Below are 19,889 nucleotides of genomic sequence, written 5' to 3'. Positions count from 1 at the left end.
CTCTTGCTATCTAAATCTTAATCTCATTTGTAGGAGTTGTTGATTACTTTACACTTGTCATTTTTAATTTAGCAAACACTTTATTGAACCTGTTGCCAAGCATTTTATATCGTGTAGTTAATTTTTTTAAAAAACTGGTCACTTTGCTCTGGTCATCACCAAGAGGGTAGCAAAGTTAGTTGAATGAGATGTCAAAGCAGATTATAGAGAGTGACTAGAGAACAAAGGAGTTGATGGACTGATAGTATTCAGAATGTACAAAATTAAGTGGAAGACTTTTCAGAATAAATTTGTAAAGTATGACAAAATGATAATGAACACATTATTCTTTGAGTGCTTTGTGTTATTTGAAAAATGCTTCAAATACAGCTGATTTGGTCTTTAAAAATGTGATTTGTAATTTGTTGTGATTTATAATTTGTTACTAAAATCACTTTATTTAAAATGTGTTCACTTATATTTTAGGATTAATTTTGTTTATTATAACATTGAATTACTGTGTTATTAGGTACAAATCTTGTTACTACTTTTTTAGTCATGAATTTCTTATGTGAAATACCTTATTTTTGTTAAAGTTTTGATGCTTTTTTGTAATGTTACAGACTATTAAAAACTTGAATTGTATTCTTACTAGGTAGAAGTATAGGTACAGATAATGTGTGTCGTGATAGACTGGAAAAAACCATCATTCTTTTTACTAAAGTGGTAAGTGTTCTTTTTCTGTTACATATGTTTGTTTTTTTCAAGTAAAATATACCCTCACATTTAGAAAGGGAAATATATTTGTAATAGTTTTTGCTTTAATGAAAGGAAACTTCTATTTTAAGTCTTCATTGGAAGGCCAAAAATCACCTTTGTTTCTTTAAATTGAAGAACGTGTACAGTAATTAAATTTACATACAGAATGTCATAGTATGTAAGTCATCTTGATGTAAAAGAATCAACTCTAGATGGTTATTTAGTGGTTGATGGGTTGCCTAGCATGCATTATTGTTATCAGCAATGGGAAAAGAAAACTATAATTAATATAAAGTTGATTTTTCTAAAGACCATTATTCATTGATCTACTAGAGATCTAAGGAAAAAAGTGGAAATAGCAGTTCAGCCAGAAGTGCATCAATGCAGCTGGCAAGTGTAAATAATATCAGAGTATATTTAGAATGAATGTCAGATTATTATTACAACTACCACATCTTTTGAATGGAATTTATGGTTGTACTATAATAGGCAATGCATATAAACGCCTGATAAAGTTCAGTTTTATATAATATTTTATGAAAATTGGGGGTTGGAGAATTGGAAGAAATAAAAAGAATTGTGTTATCTCACTTAGGAAGGCCTGATTGGAGACTATTTGCACACAAAATAGGTCTTTGAAGACTGTCAGGAAATGTGTTTCTCTTTTATTGGTGCTTCAGTATTAGGGTCTGAGCTGAAGTCAGTTGTCTTCATTTCTTACACTCGAGGTAGCATCAGCCGTCAAAAGCAAATTAATTTAACCTTAAAAACCAGTATGAATCTGACTTATATTTATTTATTTACTTATTTATGTAATTTGAGACAGTTTCTATGTAGCTCTGGCAGTTCAAGAACTCACTATTTGGAAGACAAGGCTGGGATCAAACTCACAGAGATCCGCCTGCCTCTTCCTCCTGAGTCCTGGGATTAAAGGTGTGCGCCACCACTCCTGGCTTGACTTAGATTCTTAACACAAAACAAACAAAAAGGAAGTTGAGGTTAAATCAGAGGGGCAGTTTGTACCACTGACACCTGCCTGCTTCTCTGATGGTATAGTTCCTGCTAGCTATCAGATAGTAGCCAAGGGACATTTCTTCTTTTTAAAGGATTCTAGTAGGTAATGTCAGAGGAATATATATTGTTGTCGTTTTGAATTCCTAAGGAAATAGCAGATCCAGGCAGGGATCATCACCGGCTTTTCCATCGGGAGTGGAAAGGCCACTGAAGAGCTTTGGGAGCTCCCTCACCAGGTAGCCGTGCACATGCAGAGCCAACATCATGTCCATGTTTTAGAAACCACATTGGTCACTTACTAGACCGTTGGGCTTCTTAGTTCTCTTAGCTTTGTATTTTATTTGACCTTTAGAAGAAGTTGACAGTGATAAATTCACTTAGGACATTTATAATCTCCAAATTTTTGCTAAAACTTTAAAAATCGGAACATTTCAAACATCGCCCCAATAGAATTGAATAGCTGAGTCCACTGAGTCCCCGTGAAGTTACCCTCACCTTCAGCATCTGTCAGTACATAGTCATTGTCAGTCAGTCTTTCTTTTTTTTTTCTGAGGCAGGGTCTCACTATGTACTCTCTTGGCTGGCCTAGAGTCTTGAGGTTGTCTAGGCTGGCCTCTGCCTCTACTGAGATTAAAGGCTACTTCTGTCTGTTCTCTTTTATGTTCACGCTTCTCCTGACCTTTGTTGATTATTTTAAAACAAATCCTAAATAAGATTCCAATAACATCTGTTAGCCAGTTATCCAGCCTTCCTGCCTGCCATCCATCCATCCATCCATGCATCCATCCATCCATGCATCCATCCGTGCATCCATCCATGCATCCATCCATCCATCCATCCATCCATGCATGCATCCATCCATGCATGCATGCATCCATCCATCCATTCATGACAATAGAGTTTCATGTACCCCATTATGGCTTTGAATTTGATATTTAGGTAAAGAGGATCTTGAACTTTTGATCCTCTTGCCTCTGCTTCCCAAGTGCTAGGACTACAGGTTTGCACTACCATCCTTAGGACCTTTTTTCCCCCTTGCTACTTGTTTGTTAAGATAATAAGTACTTCCATGTAGCATCTTTAAAAAGAATTTCCATTTGTTTATTTGGGGTGGGGGACAGGGATGAGTATGCCATAGGTCACATGTGGGAGTCAATAAACGACTGAGAGAAGTTGGTTCTTTCCTTCTGCTATGTAGGTTCTGGAGATGAGCTCAGGTCCTCAGGTTTGGCAGCAAGGACCTTTGTAACCTCATGTGTTATATAGTGCGTTCTTTGTCTCCACATTTCACTTTCATCTGTAAAACATTTGTAGTTAGATAGAGACTTGGTCACATTCAGGACATTTGCCACGAGAGAGGCCTTGGTAAGTAAGACTGCTTCCTGGTGGTGCTGTGTCTGACGCTGACTCACACTGGGAAGACGCATCTGGCTGTCTGCACGCTTGGGTTAGAGGGAGCTCTTACAGCTCTTGGGCGCCTCTCTACTTTCCCTGGAGAGCTGTTCCCAGAGCTTAGATGGTGATAGCATCTAATTCTGCCACTTTGGATTCATTAGCTGTAAAGAGGACTTGATATCTCAAAATATGGTTCATAGGAAAGGCGATCTTAACCCTTAATGACTTCCTCTTACTATTGTTCTTTTAAAAAGCCTGTATTATGTACTTAATTTTTTATATCATATTTACTCATTGTTATCAAGTTAACTATGGTGAGATCTTTTTGGTTCTTGCATTAGAACTACTAGAAAATTCTTTATGAGGTATAGCTTAGAAAAATGTACAATTTATGATATATTCCAGGAAGGGTTATAGTATATGTGAAACTGGTTGTACCTGGAATTCCCATGAAGGTTTAAAACTAGTTAAATATTTATTAGTAAATTGGAGTAATATATTCTATAAATACCATTCAGGCTTTTTTTTTTTCTTTATAGCTCTTGGACTTCTTGGATCAGCACCCCATTTCATTTACTTCTTTAATTCAGAGGTCACTGGAATTTTCTGTAAGCTATGTTTTTACTGAAGTTGGTGAAGGCGTTACATTTGAGCGATTCATTGTCCAGTGCATGAATCTTATTAAGATGATTGTCAAAAATTATGCCTATAAGCCATCCAAAAATTTTGAAGGTAATACTTCACTGATTGGTTTTAAAAAAATTTTTAATCTAAGTGTGATGTAATTACTATTTTGATACAGTTTTCTTGAAATTCATTTTAATCTGAAAAACCTATTTGTATATATAATGAGAAACACTTTACAATTTAATTTGTGAATACTGGCTTTTAAAAAGCCAAATCGTTTATATTTCCTGAGCTGTTTTGTAGCATAGTAGATGATTTGAAACTTACACAATTTAAGAATTGTATTCCACAATAGCCACTGCAGCTCCTGTTGTACTTATTGCTATTTATAGAATAAAAGTTTTCTCTGACTTATAAAGTTGAATTGCTTGTAGAGAAGGCTGAATTATATGCTGTGTTATTTGGAATGCTTTCATGTGTAGATGTCAAGATGAATGAGGAAGCCTTGTAGCAAGGAGGGAAGAAGGAAGAGACAGATTGGGAGGGAGATCATTTTGTATGTTGGGACAACATAGCAGTTGTGTATAAACTATAGTGGTTAAGATAGAGCTGGACTGATGGGCTGATGTATTACAAATAACAAGAAGAGTGTCTTTAAAATATGTTCATAATAAATACAAAGTATGTCTTTTCTTCTGAAAGTATATTTTTCATTTCAGTCTTAAGATTCAGCTTAGAGAGAATGGCTGTCCTATTAACTGGGAAATTTTATTTTTCTAGATAGCAGCCCTGAAACAATTGAAGCTCATAAGATTAAGATGGCATTCTTCACATACCCCACGTTGACAGAAATATGTCGAAGATTAGTCTCTCATTATTTTTTATTAACTGAAGAAGAACTGACAATGTGGGAAGAAGATCCAGAAGGCTTTAGTAAGAATTAATTTTTCAGACTTGTCTCTCTCTTTCATAAATAAATACGTGATAGGGGCAAAAACGTTGCATTTTAATATAGCAATTCTGATCTTGGCTTTTTTCTTTCTTTCTTTTTTTTTTTTTTGAGACAGAATCTCATTTGTGTAGCTCTGGCTGTTCTAAACTTACCAGACAGACCAGGCTAGCCTTGAATCACAGAGATCCACCTGCTTCCGTTCCCAAGTGTTAGGATTAAAGGCGTGCGCAACAATACCCTTTGGCTTTTTAAAATGAAGTTTGGAGCCCCAGTGGTGCAGCCACTTTGTGTGTGTGTGTGTGTGTGTGTGTGTGTGTGTGTGTGTTGCTTGCTTGCTACACAATGAACTCACCCCCCTCTTACCTTTCAAACAAGTGAGACATGGAAATGAGATGCTTATTCAGATGCATCATATAGTGTTTTTTGTTCTAGAAAGAGACCTTTAACGTTTTTTAGCTGTCCTTTCCTGGGCTCTTAGTCCCAGCACTTGGGGACAGAGGCAAGTGGATCTCTGAGTTTGAGGCCAGCATGGTCTCCAGAACAGCTAGAGCTACAAAGAGAAACTCTGTCTTGAAAAACAAAAAATAAACAAACAAACAAACAAACAAAAAAACAAAAAAGAAAAGAAAAACAGCTGTTCTTATGTAGTTTATAATGAAAATGTAAAATTAACTACTTATCTCTTACAGATCAGTTTGAATTTTGTAACTGCATATTTGTATATTAATTTTTATGGGAAAGCATAGGTGCTTCAGATTGAACCCAGGGCCTCACAAATACCAAACATGTCTTCTACCCTAAGCCTGTTTTGTTTTTTTTTTTCCTCCTTTTCTTATTTTAAATTACATTTTATTTATTAGTGAGTAGGTACACATGCCTGCACAGATAGAGGTTCTTTTCTTCTGTTCTCTAGTTCAGGGATGGAACTCTGGTTGTCAAGCTTGACAGTAAGCACTGTTACCCTCAGAATCAATTGCATGCCCCTGAGAGTTTTTTTTTAATTGTTAAAATGCTTGCTGTTTTCTTTCATCTCCATATTCCTTATCAGTTCTGTCTACATTGTAGTAGTTGATAGATGAGTAGCATAATTCTGCCAAGGTCCTTGTTATAGAAAAGAAAAGAATCCTGTGTCTAATAAAATGTCTGTGTGGGGCTGCAGAGATGGCTCATGAATGCAGTGTTTACCGCTGGGAGTGTGAGGATCAGAGTTTGGAACTCCAGAACCCTCAAAAAAGCCATGTGGGCATAGGGGCCCACCTGTAATCCCAGGGTGCAGGATATGGAGACAGAACTCCTGGAACAAACTTGTTAACTAGATTAGCCTGAGTGGGGAGCTCTGGACCCAGTGAGAGACCCGCTTCACTGTATAAGGTGGACACTCATTAAAGAAAACACTTATATGCACTTATACACTCTTACTCAAATGAACATATGAGACACATTTGCATGCATGTATACATATTTATACATATTATAGACAGGTATATAATGCCTGTGTGCAGTCTCTTGGCTGCACCAGGACTTAGGCAATTTTAGCCTCTTTCTGCCACTTTGACTAGATGCCCATAGTTATACATGTTGCTTTAATATTTTAAGATGCTTAAACTTTTGAGGACAGTTATCCTTTCTGCTTTTATTCAGGAGTTATTTTAAGCTATTTGGAAAATGGATTACTTCATTGCACAGTGCATCTTTTTTTCTTAATTAGAATCTTATTTTTTCTTAATGTAGCATATATAATTTTATAACATGTAAATGAATTTTGAATATTGAATCCTTAGGCTTTTTTTTGTCCTAAAATATTTTTCTTGAATTTTAAATATGCAGAGAAAATTTATGGGAAGTGTGACAAGTTTTAACTTGAGAATCCTGACTGCAAGCATTAAAATGATTCTCAGGGCTATAATGCCATAGTGTGTCTGGTCATGTAATGGGGAAATGCAGGAAGTTTGAGCTTTCTTTCACTAAGAACTTTTTTCCCCACAATTTTTTTTTTTCAGGAAAGCAAGAATGCTCAAAAGGTATTTAATGAGCAATTCATGGAGCTTGTAAAGTACACAAATGTGATCTGTAGAGGAGGAAGGGAGTCTGTAGAGTCTCAAGTTCTCAAGGATGTGCATTTAGTGTTAGGTTTCAGACAACCCACATGAATGTTACGCTTTGGGAAGCATCTCTTTGGTGTTTGTGGAGAGCATCATTTGTCATGTTTTTTATTGCAGCAGTGGAAGAAACAGGAGGGGACTCTTGGAAGTACAGTTTGAGGGTGAGTATAACGAAGGAAAAGTTGATGCGGAGGCGTTAGTGTGAATTGAAAACTCCACATTGGGGTTGGACAGAGGTAACTGCTGGTAATTGCAAAAGTATTCCAGAGAAAATGAATTAAATTATGGATTTTAGTCGGAACTTTTTTTTATTAAGATGGGGATGGTAGACTGCTATTTTGTTAATTAGCTTGTTTGAGAAATAATTGTCATTGTACAAGTAGAAAATATTTAAATGAAATCTACTACTTTTACAGTAGGATGATCCCCTTTAAATATTTTCTTCTTTTTGACACCCTTTTCATTAATTTATTTTGGTTTTTAGAGACAGATTTTCTCTGTGTAGCCCTGGCTTTCTTAGAACTTACTTTGTAGACAGGGCTGGCCTTGAACTCACAGAGATCCTCCTGTCTCTGCCTCCTGAGTGCTGGGGTTAAAGATGTACACCACCACTGCCCAGAGATACCTTACTTTTTAATAAAGTATTGTTTCACAGTTTCAAACACTAATATAGTGATATGCTGTATCACTCTTACCACTTAGTATGATTCTCAGAAGGATACTTTTAAAACACATTTATTGGTAAGATAAAAATATTGTCTTCAAGAATATTTGTAAAACATGCTTATGGAGCTATTCTTTGTTAATTATTTTTACATTACTTTCTAATTTTTTGTGTGTTGTGTTTATTGGGGAGGATGGGGCAGATGACTGGGTTTCACAGTGTAGACCCAGCTAACCTTGAACTTGAAGAGATAGGACTCTTTCTGCCTCCCAAGTGCTAGGATTAAAGACATGTGCCATCACATACATGGCTGGTTTTGTTTGTTTTTGTTTTCTATCTTAAGTATTTTATTTATTTATTTATTCATTTATTTATTTATTTATTCAGTTACTTATTTATTTATTTACTTATTTATTTGTTTAATTATTTAGTTAAGGTCTTACTGTATAGTCCTGACTGGTCTGAAATTCACCATGTAGACCAGCCTGACTTTGTTCAGAGAGCTGCCTGCCTCTGGCTCGCAAGTGCTGGCATGCTTGGCAAGATTTTATTTTTACTTTATGTATATATGTATGTGTCTGTATGTAGGTTTGTGCACATCAGTGTAGTGCCCATGAAACCAGAAGAGGATATTGGTCCCCTGGGGCTGGTGATACAGGCAGTTGTGAGCTGCCTGGCATGGATGACTCTTAAAACAAATTTTTAAAAAATGTGTATGCACATTTTGCCTCTGTATAGTCTGTATACCTCCTATGTGTCTGGTACCCAACAAGGCCAGAAGGTGGTGCTGGAACTGGTGTTATCTGCATGTGGGTGCTGGGATTCAGATTTGGGTCCCCTGGTCTTCCACCTGGTGTTTTTCACTTCTGAACCATCTCTCCAGCCCCATGACTTAGTGCTTCTTTCTTGTTGCTGTTTATTTATTTACTTCAAAGCTTTCTTTAGTTAGCAGTTCACTTATTCTTTTTATTATTTTTTAAAGATTTACTTATTTTATGTATATTAGTGTTTTGCCCGTGTTTATGTATATGAACTATGTGTGTGCTTTGTGTCCAGTAGTTTTATGGGTATTGGATCCCAAGAAACTGGCATTATAGTTGGTTGTGAGCTACCATGTGGGTGCTGGGAACTGAACCTGGGCCTTCTACAAGAGGGGCAAGTGCCTTTAATTGCTGAGCTATCTCTGCAGCCCATACTTGAATACTTTTAAGAATTCAGATACAGCCGGAGAGATGGTTCAGTGATTAGGAGCATTTGTTCCTATTGCAGATGACCTGGCTTCAGTTCCTAATACTTACATGAGGACTCACAACCATCCTTAAGTCCAGTTTCAGGAGATCCAATGCCTTCTGGTTCCATGGGCACCAAACATACATGTGGTTCACTTACATACATGCAGGCAAAACCCCATACACATAAAATAAAATATTTAAATAAAGAGAATCCAATTAAAACATTCTTTATGTAGCTTAATAGTTTCTGTTACTGTTTGTGCTTCTTAAATGGTGAATTGAATTTACAAACTGCAGTAGGTAGCCTTATCTATGAAAACACATTATTAAATATATTAACTCTGTACTAGATACTCAGTCATTTTGTTTGCATATAAGTGAGTATGGCTGCAGAACGATTTTTAAAGTACAACGAATTAAGGATACTTTGAGCTGAGTGATGGGGGCAGACACCTTTAATCCTGACACCCAGGAAGCAGAGGCAGGCGGATCTCTGTGAGTTTGAGTCCAGCCTGGTCTACAGAATGAGGTCCCGAACAGCCAGGGCTACACAGAGAAACCAAACACACTTTGTATACATGACACCAAGTGATTGAAAGACTGAAAGAAGTTTTCTGTTCTGAATTGACTTCATCTTGAATTCCTTTGTGTTATTTTTTAGACATGGTGGTAGAGAGAGAAGCCAGGGCTTCATGTATGTGCTACTAGGAATCTGTTCAATCACTAAGTCCCAGCCCCAGTAGTTTTCTTTTTTAAGAAATGGAAATATTTGCTTTAGAATTTGAAGGATGAGTGTTCCTTTGCTGTATTGTAGTAGCCAAGACAATATGTCATTTTTCTTTTAACTAAGAATCTGTTCTTTTTCCTCCCTCTCTAGCCTTGCACTGAAGTACTATTTATAGATATATTCCACGAATATAATCAAACTCTTACTCCAGTACTACTAGAAATGATGCAGACTCTTGAAGGTAAGTTGTGGTTTAAGATAGTTTTGCCATTTAATGTTCAGCTAGAGTTGCCTAAATGCTAACTGTGTTCACTGCTCTGCTGTGGTCATACACTGAATTTGAGAAAGACTGAATGTGTTCTTTCCTGTAAGAGTGGCATTTGAAATCAGCCTTGAATTACAGTTTTGAATGTGATGCATCTTGCTGTTGTAAACATAACATCATAAACCAAATGACAGGTGTAGTACTTGGGAAAACTTTCTCTTGAACATGTTGTAGAAAGTAGTTAGAAAGGCTCAAATAATTTGTTAGCTTTATGGTTGTAGCAGTTAGATAGGAGATGGATTTAAAAGAAGATGACAAAGCAAATTTTGGATATTTGATTATTGTACTTTATACGCAAGTAGTTAATTGCTAATAACTTTGATTAGACTGTCAAATGACCCAGCAAATTTTGGATATTTAGTAGTTAATTACTAAGTGACTTCGATTAGACTGTAAGTTTCAGGATACATTGGTCACACTGGTTTTATTCATTCTTTACCTCAGTGCTTGGCATGCTTCATTGTTATTTGTTAATTGATTGCCTTGAGCAACTAATTGAATAGGTTGGGAACAAGAAAGTGATCAAAAGTGCTCCTAAACTTTTTAAGTCATTATTTCATATATAGTGGTTGGAGATTGACATGCACTTTTGGAGTACTTTTATATTTAAAAAAAAAAAAAAAGCCTTTAGAGAGAGAAGGCTTCAAAGACAGGAGTAGGTGAAAGGCCCCTCAGACAAGACAAGCGAGGCCTTTCCCTGGAGGGATGGAGGCGTCTGGGAGTATATCCTGGAGAAGAACATGTTGGTGGAAGCTGCGGAAATCCTTAGAAGGCAGAAGGCAGTGCAGAGAATAGATTACCCAGTTAGTTGGGTCAAGACTTCTGTAGATGGAGATGTGACGATCTCTTGAAGAGAAGGAGATGCTTACCCTTTCTTGTTCTCTCTGAATCCTTTTAGAGTTTGTCTTTTTAAATTATGTGCCAAGGGAAAAATAAGCTGCTCATTTATTGTAGTAATCTTTAAAGGTAATTTGAGCTTTGTTTATTTTCATGTTATTTACTTACAATAGATAATTAGATTTCGTTATGGGCAGTTAGAGATTGCTAAACTTGCTGATGCTTATACTACTTACTTACTCTGCTTTATTTTTGCACACTTCTTAGTCTACCCTCAGCTTAAGTTTTTAACCACTTAGGAAAAGGTAGATGTGTTGGCTAGATTTATGTCTACTTAACATAAACTGGTCATTTAGAAAGAGGGGACCTCAATTGAAAGAATGCCCCCACCAGACTGACCTGTGGGCAAGCCTGTGGTACATTTTCTTGATTGATGATTGATGTGGGAGGAGGACTCGGCTCACTGTGAGCAGTGCCATGCCTGGGCTGGTGGTCCTGGATGCTGTAAGCAAGCAAGCAGGCGGAACAAACCATGAAGAGCAAGCCAGTGAGCAACATCCTCTGTGGTCTCTGTTTCAGTTCCTTCCTCCAGATTCCTCTTTGATTTCTTACACTTACTTCCCTCGGTGATGGAGTGTGGCCTGAGAGGTCTAAGGGGAAATAAATGTTACTTCTCCAAGTTACTTTTGGTCTTGGTGTTCTATCATAGCAATATAAACCGTAACTAAGACAACGAACTACTTAGGTTACATTCCCATTGGTAGCTATCTGCTATTAAGTTTTTCAATGACTTCCCAACTGGGTGTTCTTTCTGGTTCTGGATCAATTTGCTAATTTTGGATTGTACTTAGTCTAGCTTATTGGAACTTTAAACTTAACAGTTCATACTTACAAGTAATAAAGTACTTAGAAAAACATTCTAGGATTTTCCTTCAGGAGCTACATTTAGGTAAATTGTGTTTTGCAGCTGTGGTGTCCTCCTTCATGAATAGTACTGCAGGGTCTGCCAACACTTCATCCTAAAGTCTTTACATTTCATAGTGACAGTCATCTTCTGTAGTAACTTTCATTGCTAGCCTTCTATTTCATGTACTGTCATAATTTATTCATTTCATTTATTCATTTTTTTAAGAAACCCTGTCATTTTTATGAGATGGGTTAATGCATAAAATGTGATGTGTAGACCAGGGTGGCCCTCATTTGTGACTTGTGGTGGTGAACTTCCTGCCTCTTCATCCCCCTTGCCCAAGTGCTGGGATCACAGGTGTATGTCAACTCAACATACACAGATCCATTTTTTTTTTTTTTTTTTAAACAGTTTCACTGTTTCTCAGACCAGCCTTGAACTTTTGATTCTCTTGCCCTGGCTTTGCCTCCTGAGTGCTGGGGATACAGGCCTGCACCACCAACTTTTGATTGCATATGTCTGCCCACTTTCCCCACTCTACCCCCATATGGTTGATCTTTTTAGTCTCACTTTGTAGTGAGTAGCTACAATACTGCTTGTCACAAACATTTCTGCTATATGCATTTGTTACTGTTGTTTTGTGATCGTGGGGATTAGATCCTAGGTTTACCCATACTAGGTAAGTATCTACCACTGAGCCATCTCTCCATCCCTATGTGTGTGTTTGATATCATAAGACATGTTGTACTTCACTGAGTTTGAAAATTAAGTTGTGATTAAATAAAAACTTGAGTGACTATCAACAGATGAATGTCTAAAAAAGTGAGATCTGTACATACAGTGCAATACTACTTAGCATTAGTAAAGAAAGAATTTATCATTTATGGCAACATGAATGAAATTGGAAAATACTATGATAAATGAAATATTCTATGTTTTCACCTATATGTGAATATGAAACAATTAACTTCATAAAAGTCAATAGTAGAATAGCTGTGAGAAAGGTTTCTGGTGGGGAAATGAGATGACGATGGGTCAGAGAGTAGAGAACATCAGGTGCAATAACTCAGGGTTCTTTTATGGTGGCAAAAATATCAGGAGGCAATATCAGATGCTAATTTAAAAAATTACGTATTTGAGATGATAGTATTATCTAGCTTAGTTGAATTACTCTACATTGTTTGCATGAATCGTAATCTTTTTGTACTTCATAAAGGTATAGAAGTCATATATTTAAAATACAAGTTTAAAATAGTACTTTTTAAAACTTAAGTTTTGCCCCAAAAGACAAGTACTATGTGTGTGCTCTTACTTATGTGAAGTAAGCAAATGTTGATCTCAGAAGTTGAGAAAAGAATGGTGGCTCCAGAGGCTGGGGATAAGTCTGAGTGGAATGGGAGGAGAAAACTTGATAGGTGGCTAGTTCTCCTGTGCTGTTGTATAGTAACTATCAAACAATAACAGACTTAGATTTCAGAAACTTAGACAGGCTGGGAATGCTTTTACCATAAGTGTTTGATGCATATGTTTAACTTGATTTAAACATCATACAGTGTATGGATATATCAAACTTAATATGTTCATGTATAATTTTTATCAGTTAAAATTAATTAAAAATTCAAAATTAATTTGAAAGTTTTAAATTAGGGTTTTTAATTTTTATTGATATTTTCTTTTTTTCCAGGTCCAACCAATATAGAAGATATGAATGCACTGTTAATCAAAGATGCTGGTATGTTAGACTTAAGTGATTTAGAAATGTGTATTTACCCAATAGTTAGAGGATCTGTTTTGTGGTAGGTTTTATGCTGTGAGAATTGTGATGTAAAAATAGCTAGACTGTAGGGATCATCAGCTACAGGAGACAATCAAGTATACAGGTAATTGGTCAATGCTAAAGCATGTGCTGTGCAAGGGAAAGTCTCCCTTTTAAAGAACTGTAACATCCGATTGCAGGGTTGAGTAGGATCAGCTATACAGGCGAGGGTGCCAGAGTAGCTTTCGGGGAACTGCAGTGTTTAGGAGGACTTGAAGGTAAGATGAGCTAGTAGAGGTGGGGTTTCACATCTGAGTGCACTTTGGTTTAACTGGACAGTAACAAGCAGTTAAGGGATTATTGTGTAAGATGAGCCAGAGAGAAATAAACTGGGACCAGATCATATACAATACAGCTTCCATTCAGAATCTTGACATTGGATCCTTTAGACTGGATTTAGTTTTCTGTTTGAAAATACTGAAGAGTGGTTGGGAAAAACCTGGAATCAAATAATTTGAGCAATTTCTCTGAAAGTTTTAGTAATGTCTATGTTAATATATTTTCCTTAATATATTTCATATTTCAAAGTAGATTCAGAGTTTTATATAAGGCCAAATATCTAAAATCTTTAATTTCTTTCTTTTTTCTTCCCAGTGTATAATGCTGTGGGATTAGCTGCTTTTGAGCTGTTTGACAGTGTTGATTTTGATCTGTGGTTTAAAAACCAACTTCTTCCAGAATTACAAGTTTCTCATAATAGGCAAGTAAATACCTACTTTACTTTCTTGATTTTTGAAGTTTAAAGAAAGGGTATGATTTTGGTTATATTTAGCATAGAAAGGAATATAAGGCTTACAAATATTATAACAAATATAAGCAAAAGAGTTATCTTCTTAAAAAAAAGATTTATATATTATTATGTATACAGTGTTCTGTCTTGCATGTATGCCTGCAGGCCAAAGAGAGCACCACATCTCATTGTAGATGGTTGTGAGCCACCATGTGGTTGCTGGGAATTGAACTTAAGGCCTCTGGAAGAGCAGCCAGTGCTCTTAACCTCTGAGCCATCTCTGCAGCCCAAGAGTTATCTTTTATGTTACTTTACCTTAAGTGTAAATTCTGAAAGAAGTATTTGATGTAATGAAATAATTTGTAGCCAAAAAGAAATAGAACTTTATGTAGAGATGAAGGTAGAGTTTTCTGAGTTCCTGGAAGAAGCTATGCACAAAGTAAGAGTGACTGTTGTGGAGACCTTGAGAGAAAATAGAGGAGGAGATGGAGATGCCTTGCTTATACAGAAATTGAATGTACTTTGAGTTTCTACAGAGGTGCCTAATTTGTTTTTACCAGCTCCATATGGCAGTTAGTAACACTTTTGCCCAGTTCTTTTGCTTTGCATTGTGTATTTTAATCTGTAATGGATCAAATATAAGAAGAATGAGGGTTTTTTTTTTTTTTAATGACTTTTTTAAGTCATTTCTTGTTCAAAATTAGGAACTACACAGCTGGAGAGAAAGTTGTGATTAAGAGCACTTGTTGCTCTTGCAGAGGACTCACAGTTAGTTCCTGACCCACATCTGACTGGCTCATAAAGGCCTGTAACGCCAGCTTCAGGAAATCCAACACTGTCTCCTGGTTTCTGTGAACACTGAACATACACATACTCTCCATACTCTCCACATTACCTGTCATATGCACGTGCATATGTGTACAAACACACAATTAAAACCTCTTAAAATATAATAAATTAGAGACTATAAAAAGTATTATAGGGCTGGAGAGATGGCTCAGCAGTTAAGAGTACTGGCTGTTCTTCCAGAGGTCCTGAGTTCAATTCCCAGCAACTACATGGTGGCTCACAACCATCTGTAATGAGATCTGGCTCCCTCTTCTGGCATGTAGGTATACATAATAAATAAATAATCTTAAAAAAAATTATTATAAGGCTTTTTTGGGCATGTGTGTATAAAGGATCAATTGAGCTACTTCTGTGTATCTAGTATCTTGTAGTCAGCATAGTACATAGTCTTAGATTAGTAAATATTGACTACATTACTGGATGAATAGAAGACCATCCTATATGTAGATTATTTTATAAATATTTAAAGTCACTGAATTAGAGATCTGGATCCTAGCACTCAAGAAGCCAAAGCAAGAAGACCTTGGGTTTGAGGCCAGCTTGTATCACATAGTGAATTTGAGGCCACCCAGAGCAGCATAATGAAACCTGACTTCAGTCCTCTACCCACAAACACACACCAGCAAAGTTAAAAACCTGAAGATACTTTAAAAGAAATTTAACCAGTTAAGTAGTAGCTTATGGCTTCTCTTACTCAGTCATTGATTCAGTTACTGAATGTTTTAGCACTTGGAATTTACTGCGTCCTCTGGAGGCTGTTGTGATGAAATAGCCTCTGACAGTGCCCACTGGAAGCTCGAGAGCCTTTGAAGGAGTGGGGACATACTCACTAGAGAGATGGGTGGCCATTTGATTGAAGACCTCACTGCCTCATGCAGCACCCCTCCTTTGCCACTGAACAGTTTGAGATGTGCTTAGTGCTGCTGAGGAAATGAGTTTTCAGTTCATTTCAATTTCAAAGCCAGAGCTCTGTAAAATGTGCTCTGAGTACATGTTGGAGTGATAATACTGTATGTTTGGATAAACCAGAAATACTTGGCTTGCTTCATATTTTCTGTTAGATTGGTGACCTGGACCAGTGTTTCTCAAAGTGTTACCTACGTTTGTGTGACTCACTTGGTAGGCTGTCTGGTTACGTGCAGGTCCTGGTCTAGTAAGTGTTGCACATAGGCCAGTACTTTCCCAGCCCGTGATGCTGCTGTCAGTTCAGGGACAGAAGCCTAAGCTGGCTGGATATGACTCTGTCTCCTTAGAATTTGAGTTTTATTTTCTTTATTTAGAGTAGAACTGAACATGGAGATCTCTGAGATTTCAGTCTTAAAGCTGATGGTTTTGTTATTTCACACTGCACATGTCTTGTTATTCCTGATTTTGTGACTGTTCAAACAATTCCTATCCCTTGAAATGGCATTTCTCCACTTTTCATTGAAGTGGTATTTATCTCAGAGGTTCTCTCAGATCTGCGTATGTTAACTCTTTTCCTGGGCTGTATACTTTGGGGCCAAGGAATATTTACATACGTTTTTTGAAACTTAGTGAGCATTTTTTTCCTGTTAGCTCAATAATCTTTTAAAATTGTGACCTTCTAAAATAACTGTGTACTCATCAGTTTGTTTCATTTATACCCAGAAATATAATTTTGTCACTTAAAGTTTATATCAAGAAGATATTTTTTAATAGGATTCTAGGACAGAAATATTTTGAATTTTTGAATTTGTGATTTTTCTTCTTACCTAAGAAAAATCTTGGGAAATTTCACTTTAATAAAAACAATCAGAAAAATTATGTATTTATTACTGCTAATTCTTTACAATTTTAATAATATGTCACATTTGTTCTGAGTTGTGTTTGGTAATTGCATACCTCTTTCAGAATCATTTAGCTAGAATCAGCAAACTTATACAAATGTTACTTAGATAAATATAAAAGCCTTTCACAATGATCTGAAAGTATTATTTATGATATTGATGGAAATAGAAACATTGAATATACGTTGTTACTGTTAAGATCAATCCACATAAGTCTATTTAATGGGTAATAGGGATTTATTAAGATATAAACTGAGGAAATACACTCATGAATATAGAACCAAGTAAACAGCTGAAGTTGTCCTCTGTTCTGACTGGGAGGGAATCCACTTGGCGGTTGGATCAGACCAGGAAGCAGGCAGCAGGGAGAAGGGGCTTGTGACCCTTCTCCCTTTCCTTTTAAGAGGTCACGTACAATAGAGAAGCATCGCCTCCTTCGGGCCCTATAGCCCAAGGTCATGGGTGGAGCAAATACCACATGTTATTGTTATTATTTTGATACAGAGACCTGTTAGCTTCAGGATTTATGGTGTTAGCATTGTTTGTGGTTCCTTGAGGAAGAGAAATTTGTATACCTTTCTGTGTTTAAAATTGCTTTGTGTGTGATACTGTGGAGCCAACCCAGGATCTTCCTCATGTGAGACAAGTGCTTTACCACAGAGAGTCATCCTAGCCCTTGCATTTTGACCCAGGGCATGTCCTCACTCAAGCACTCCTTGTACTCACTGTCACAGTGTCCTAGATGCTGGGGTTACTGACCATTACAGTTCATTAACACAGAAGAGTCAGAGAACACCATGTATGTACCTAAGAACTTTATTTCCTTAAATCAGGACACTATTGTTTCTATTTAGAAGGTGATTTTTATCTAAGTGCAAATTATATCTTTTTAATACTCTAAATGAAGTAAACCTCTTAAAATACTGAACATTTGAATTTACTGATTTTTTTTTTTTTTTTTTCTCCTCCGCCCAGGTATAAACCATTGCGACGCAGGGTGATTTGGCTCATTGGTCAGTGGATTTCTGTGAAATTCAAGTCTGACTTGAGACCCATGCTGTATGAAGCAATCTGTAACTTGCTTCAAGATCAGGACTTAGTGGTATGTCAGCCTGCCGAATCAACGTCTCTAGACCTCAGAACCTCCTCCACCCTGTTCAGAATTCTTTCTTTCTTAAAAATGGCTCCAGAGAGTATGCTCATTACTATTACAGGTATAGAAAGTGTAGCATCTAGGAAGGGAATGGGTTCTTAGCTAGGAAACAAAGGTTTGAGATAGTATTGAAGACTAGAAGGTAGAGAACTAAAAGTATGTTGGCTGATGCCAGGTTGGCTGATAAAGTCAGAATAATAAGAAGACAATGTTGCTCTATGTACACCCAGATAATGTGCTGTGTGCAATGAAATATGTGTCCCGGAGTCTGAAGCTTGTCTGTTGGGTTTAGAAAGCCTCAGATCATTTGGGAGTTAGGAAGCTTGGCTGTAACTGAGGTTAGATGAAAGGTGGGAGTTTGAACTCCCCCTTCTCCCTTCCTTCCTGCACCCTTCACTTGCTTGACTTCCAGCTTACCGGGTTCCTTGTTTTCATGGGGCTTTTATTTTCTCTTTCCCTGGCATCTCCTGCATTCTACTCTCCTTTGGTCCTGTGCTCTCTCTCTCCACTTACCTAATGGCAAAGTATTTTTCTTCTTGGAAATGCTTACTGCCATAAAGGCTTCTTAAGCAATTACAGAAAAACTGGAAAGGTCAAGAAAACGATGCTTGTACTTTCTGTCACTTGTTAAACTAATGGTGACATCCTTTCAGTTCCACATGGCCTGTGCCCCGTGATTTAATATAGACAAAAACAGGAAAGGGGTTTGGAATAAGTTGTCTGTCATTAAGAACGAATGATGTTCTAAGAATGATTAAAAACCTCATATTTATTGTACTTTGATTTTCTTTTTAGGTCCGAATTGAAACAGCGACAACTCTGAAGTTAAATATCCTTCATTTTTTTTTTATTTGCAAGCTTCTTGCAATAAAGTTTTTAAAACTTACTTTACTTGATGTGTATGGATGTTTTGCCTACAAGTTTGTGCCACATATGCACCTAATTGCCTGAAGAGGCAAGAAGAAATTGTCAGATCCCCTGGAACTAGACTTAATGTGTGGTTGTGAGCTGCCCTATGGGTGCTGGGACTTGAACTCAGGTCCTCTGGAAGAACAGCCAGTGCTCTCAACCACTGAGCCATCTCTCTAGCCCTACAACAGTTTTAATTAAAATAATAATAATAATAAAACTTGAAAAAACTTTCTAAAGGACTTAACTGTAAAGAAGTTCACCTTTTTTGTTGTTTTGAATTACAGAGTGACGTGTAGCCCAGCCTGGCCTGGAACTCTACACAGTCGAGACTAGCCTTCAACTTCCAGTCCTGCTTCTGCCCAGTGTGGGGACTGTAGGTCTGCATTGCCACACTGAGCCTTATGGTTCACATTTAAAATTGAGTACTTTGTGAAATTGATAGGATAGTTAAAATGTATTTTCCCCAACATGTATGTTTTATAAACATATATTTGTTATTTCAATGATGTAGATGTATTTTCCTCTTGATAAATTTTGTGCATTTTCAGTATTCCTTAACGGCTTTTTACCTGTTGATGATTTTGAATTCAGAACAGATCAATTTTTACCGGTAAGAATATTAGTTTCAGGGTTTTATAACAATTTCTACTTATAACCGAATTTATATGTACTTTTAATATTAAAATCGTACCTTTATTTGTGTGTGTGTGTCAGCACTCTTGTGGCTTGTCTATGGAGTCAGAGGAGAGTTTGAGGTACTTGGTGTCTTAGATTCTTAGAATAACAGGCATGTATTTACAGAATTTTCTATCTCTATTCAGCGTCTGATAAGGACCATGTCACTTCATTGGCCTGTTGAACACAACAGTTCATGTTGTGTTTGCTTTAATTCATAGCCTTTTTATATTGTTATCTGCAACAGTTTTCATAGAAATGGAGTTACAGGGCACAGATAACAGCTTAGCTGACCATAAGCAGTTTAGACTAGTCTTGTAAACATTTCAGTTTGTGGATAATTAAGATTCTGATGTATACACCTTTAGCAGTGATAAAGAAAAAAATCTTACATACTGGCAGCTTGTTTAAGTATTACTAAGGTTT

At 36.7% G+C, this 19,889-nt stretch overlaps 1 protein-coding gene across 2 annotated transcripts in view; it reads left to right on the top strand.

Moving 5' to 3' along the window:
• The window catches only part of Ipo11 (importin 11), a 184,346-nt gene that overhangs the window by 41,588 nt on the left and 122,869 nt on the right, over nt 1-19,889 (top strand). For both annotated transcript variants that reach the window (XM_036207023.1, XM_036207022.1), the window contains exons 9-18: nt 635-705; nt 3,687-3,879; nt 4,555-4,707; nt 6,946-6,989; nt 9,602-9,692; nt 13,205-13,252; nt 13,931-14,036; nt 17,699-17,825; nt 18,672-18,705; nt 19,358-19,398. In XM_036207023.1, coding sequence (XP_036062916.1) covers nt 635-705; nt 3,687-3,879; nt 4,555-4,707; nt 6,946-6,989; nt 9,602-9,692; nt 13,205-13,252; nt 13,931-14,036; nt 17,699-17,825; nt 18,672-18,705; nt 19,358-19,398 — 908 coding nt within the window. The remainder of the gene's footprint in view (nt 1-634; nt 706-3,686; nt 3,880-4,554; nt 4,708-6,945; nt 6,990-9,601; nt 9,693-13,204; nt 13,253-13,930; nt 14,037-17,698; nt 17,826-18,671; nt 18,706-19,357; nt 19,399-19,889) is intronic.

Source organism: Onychomys torridus, chromosome 15 (genome assembly GCF_903995425.1).
Source record: "Onychomys torridus chromosome 15, mOncTor1.1, whole genome shotgun sequence".
Lineage (NCBI taxonomy): Eukaryota > Metazoa > Chordata > Mammalia > Rodentia > Cricetidae > Onychomys > Onychomys torridus.
This window is presented reverse-complemented; position numbering and strand designations above follow the sequence as displayed.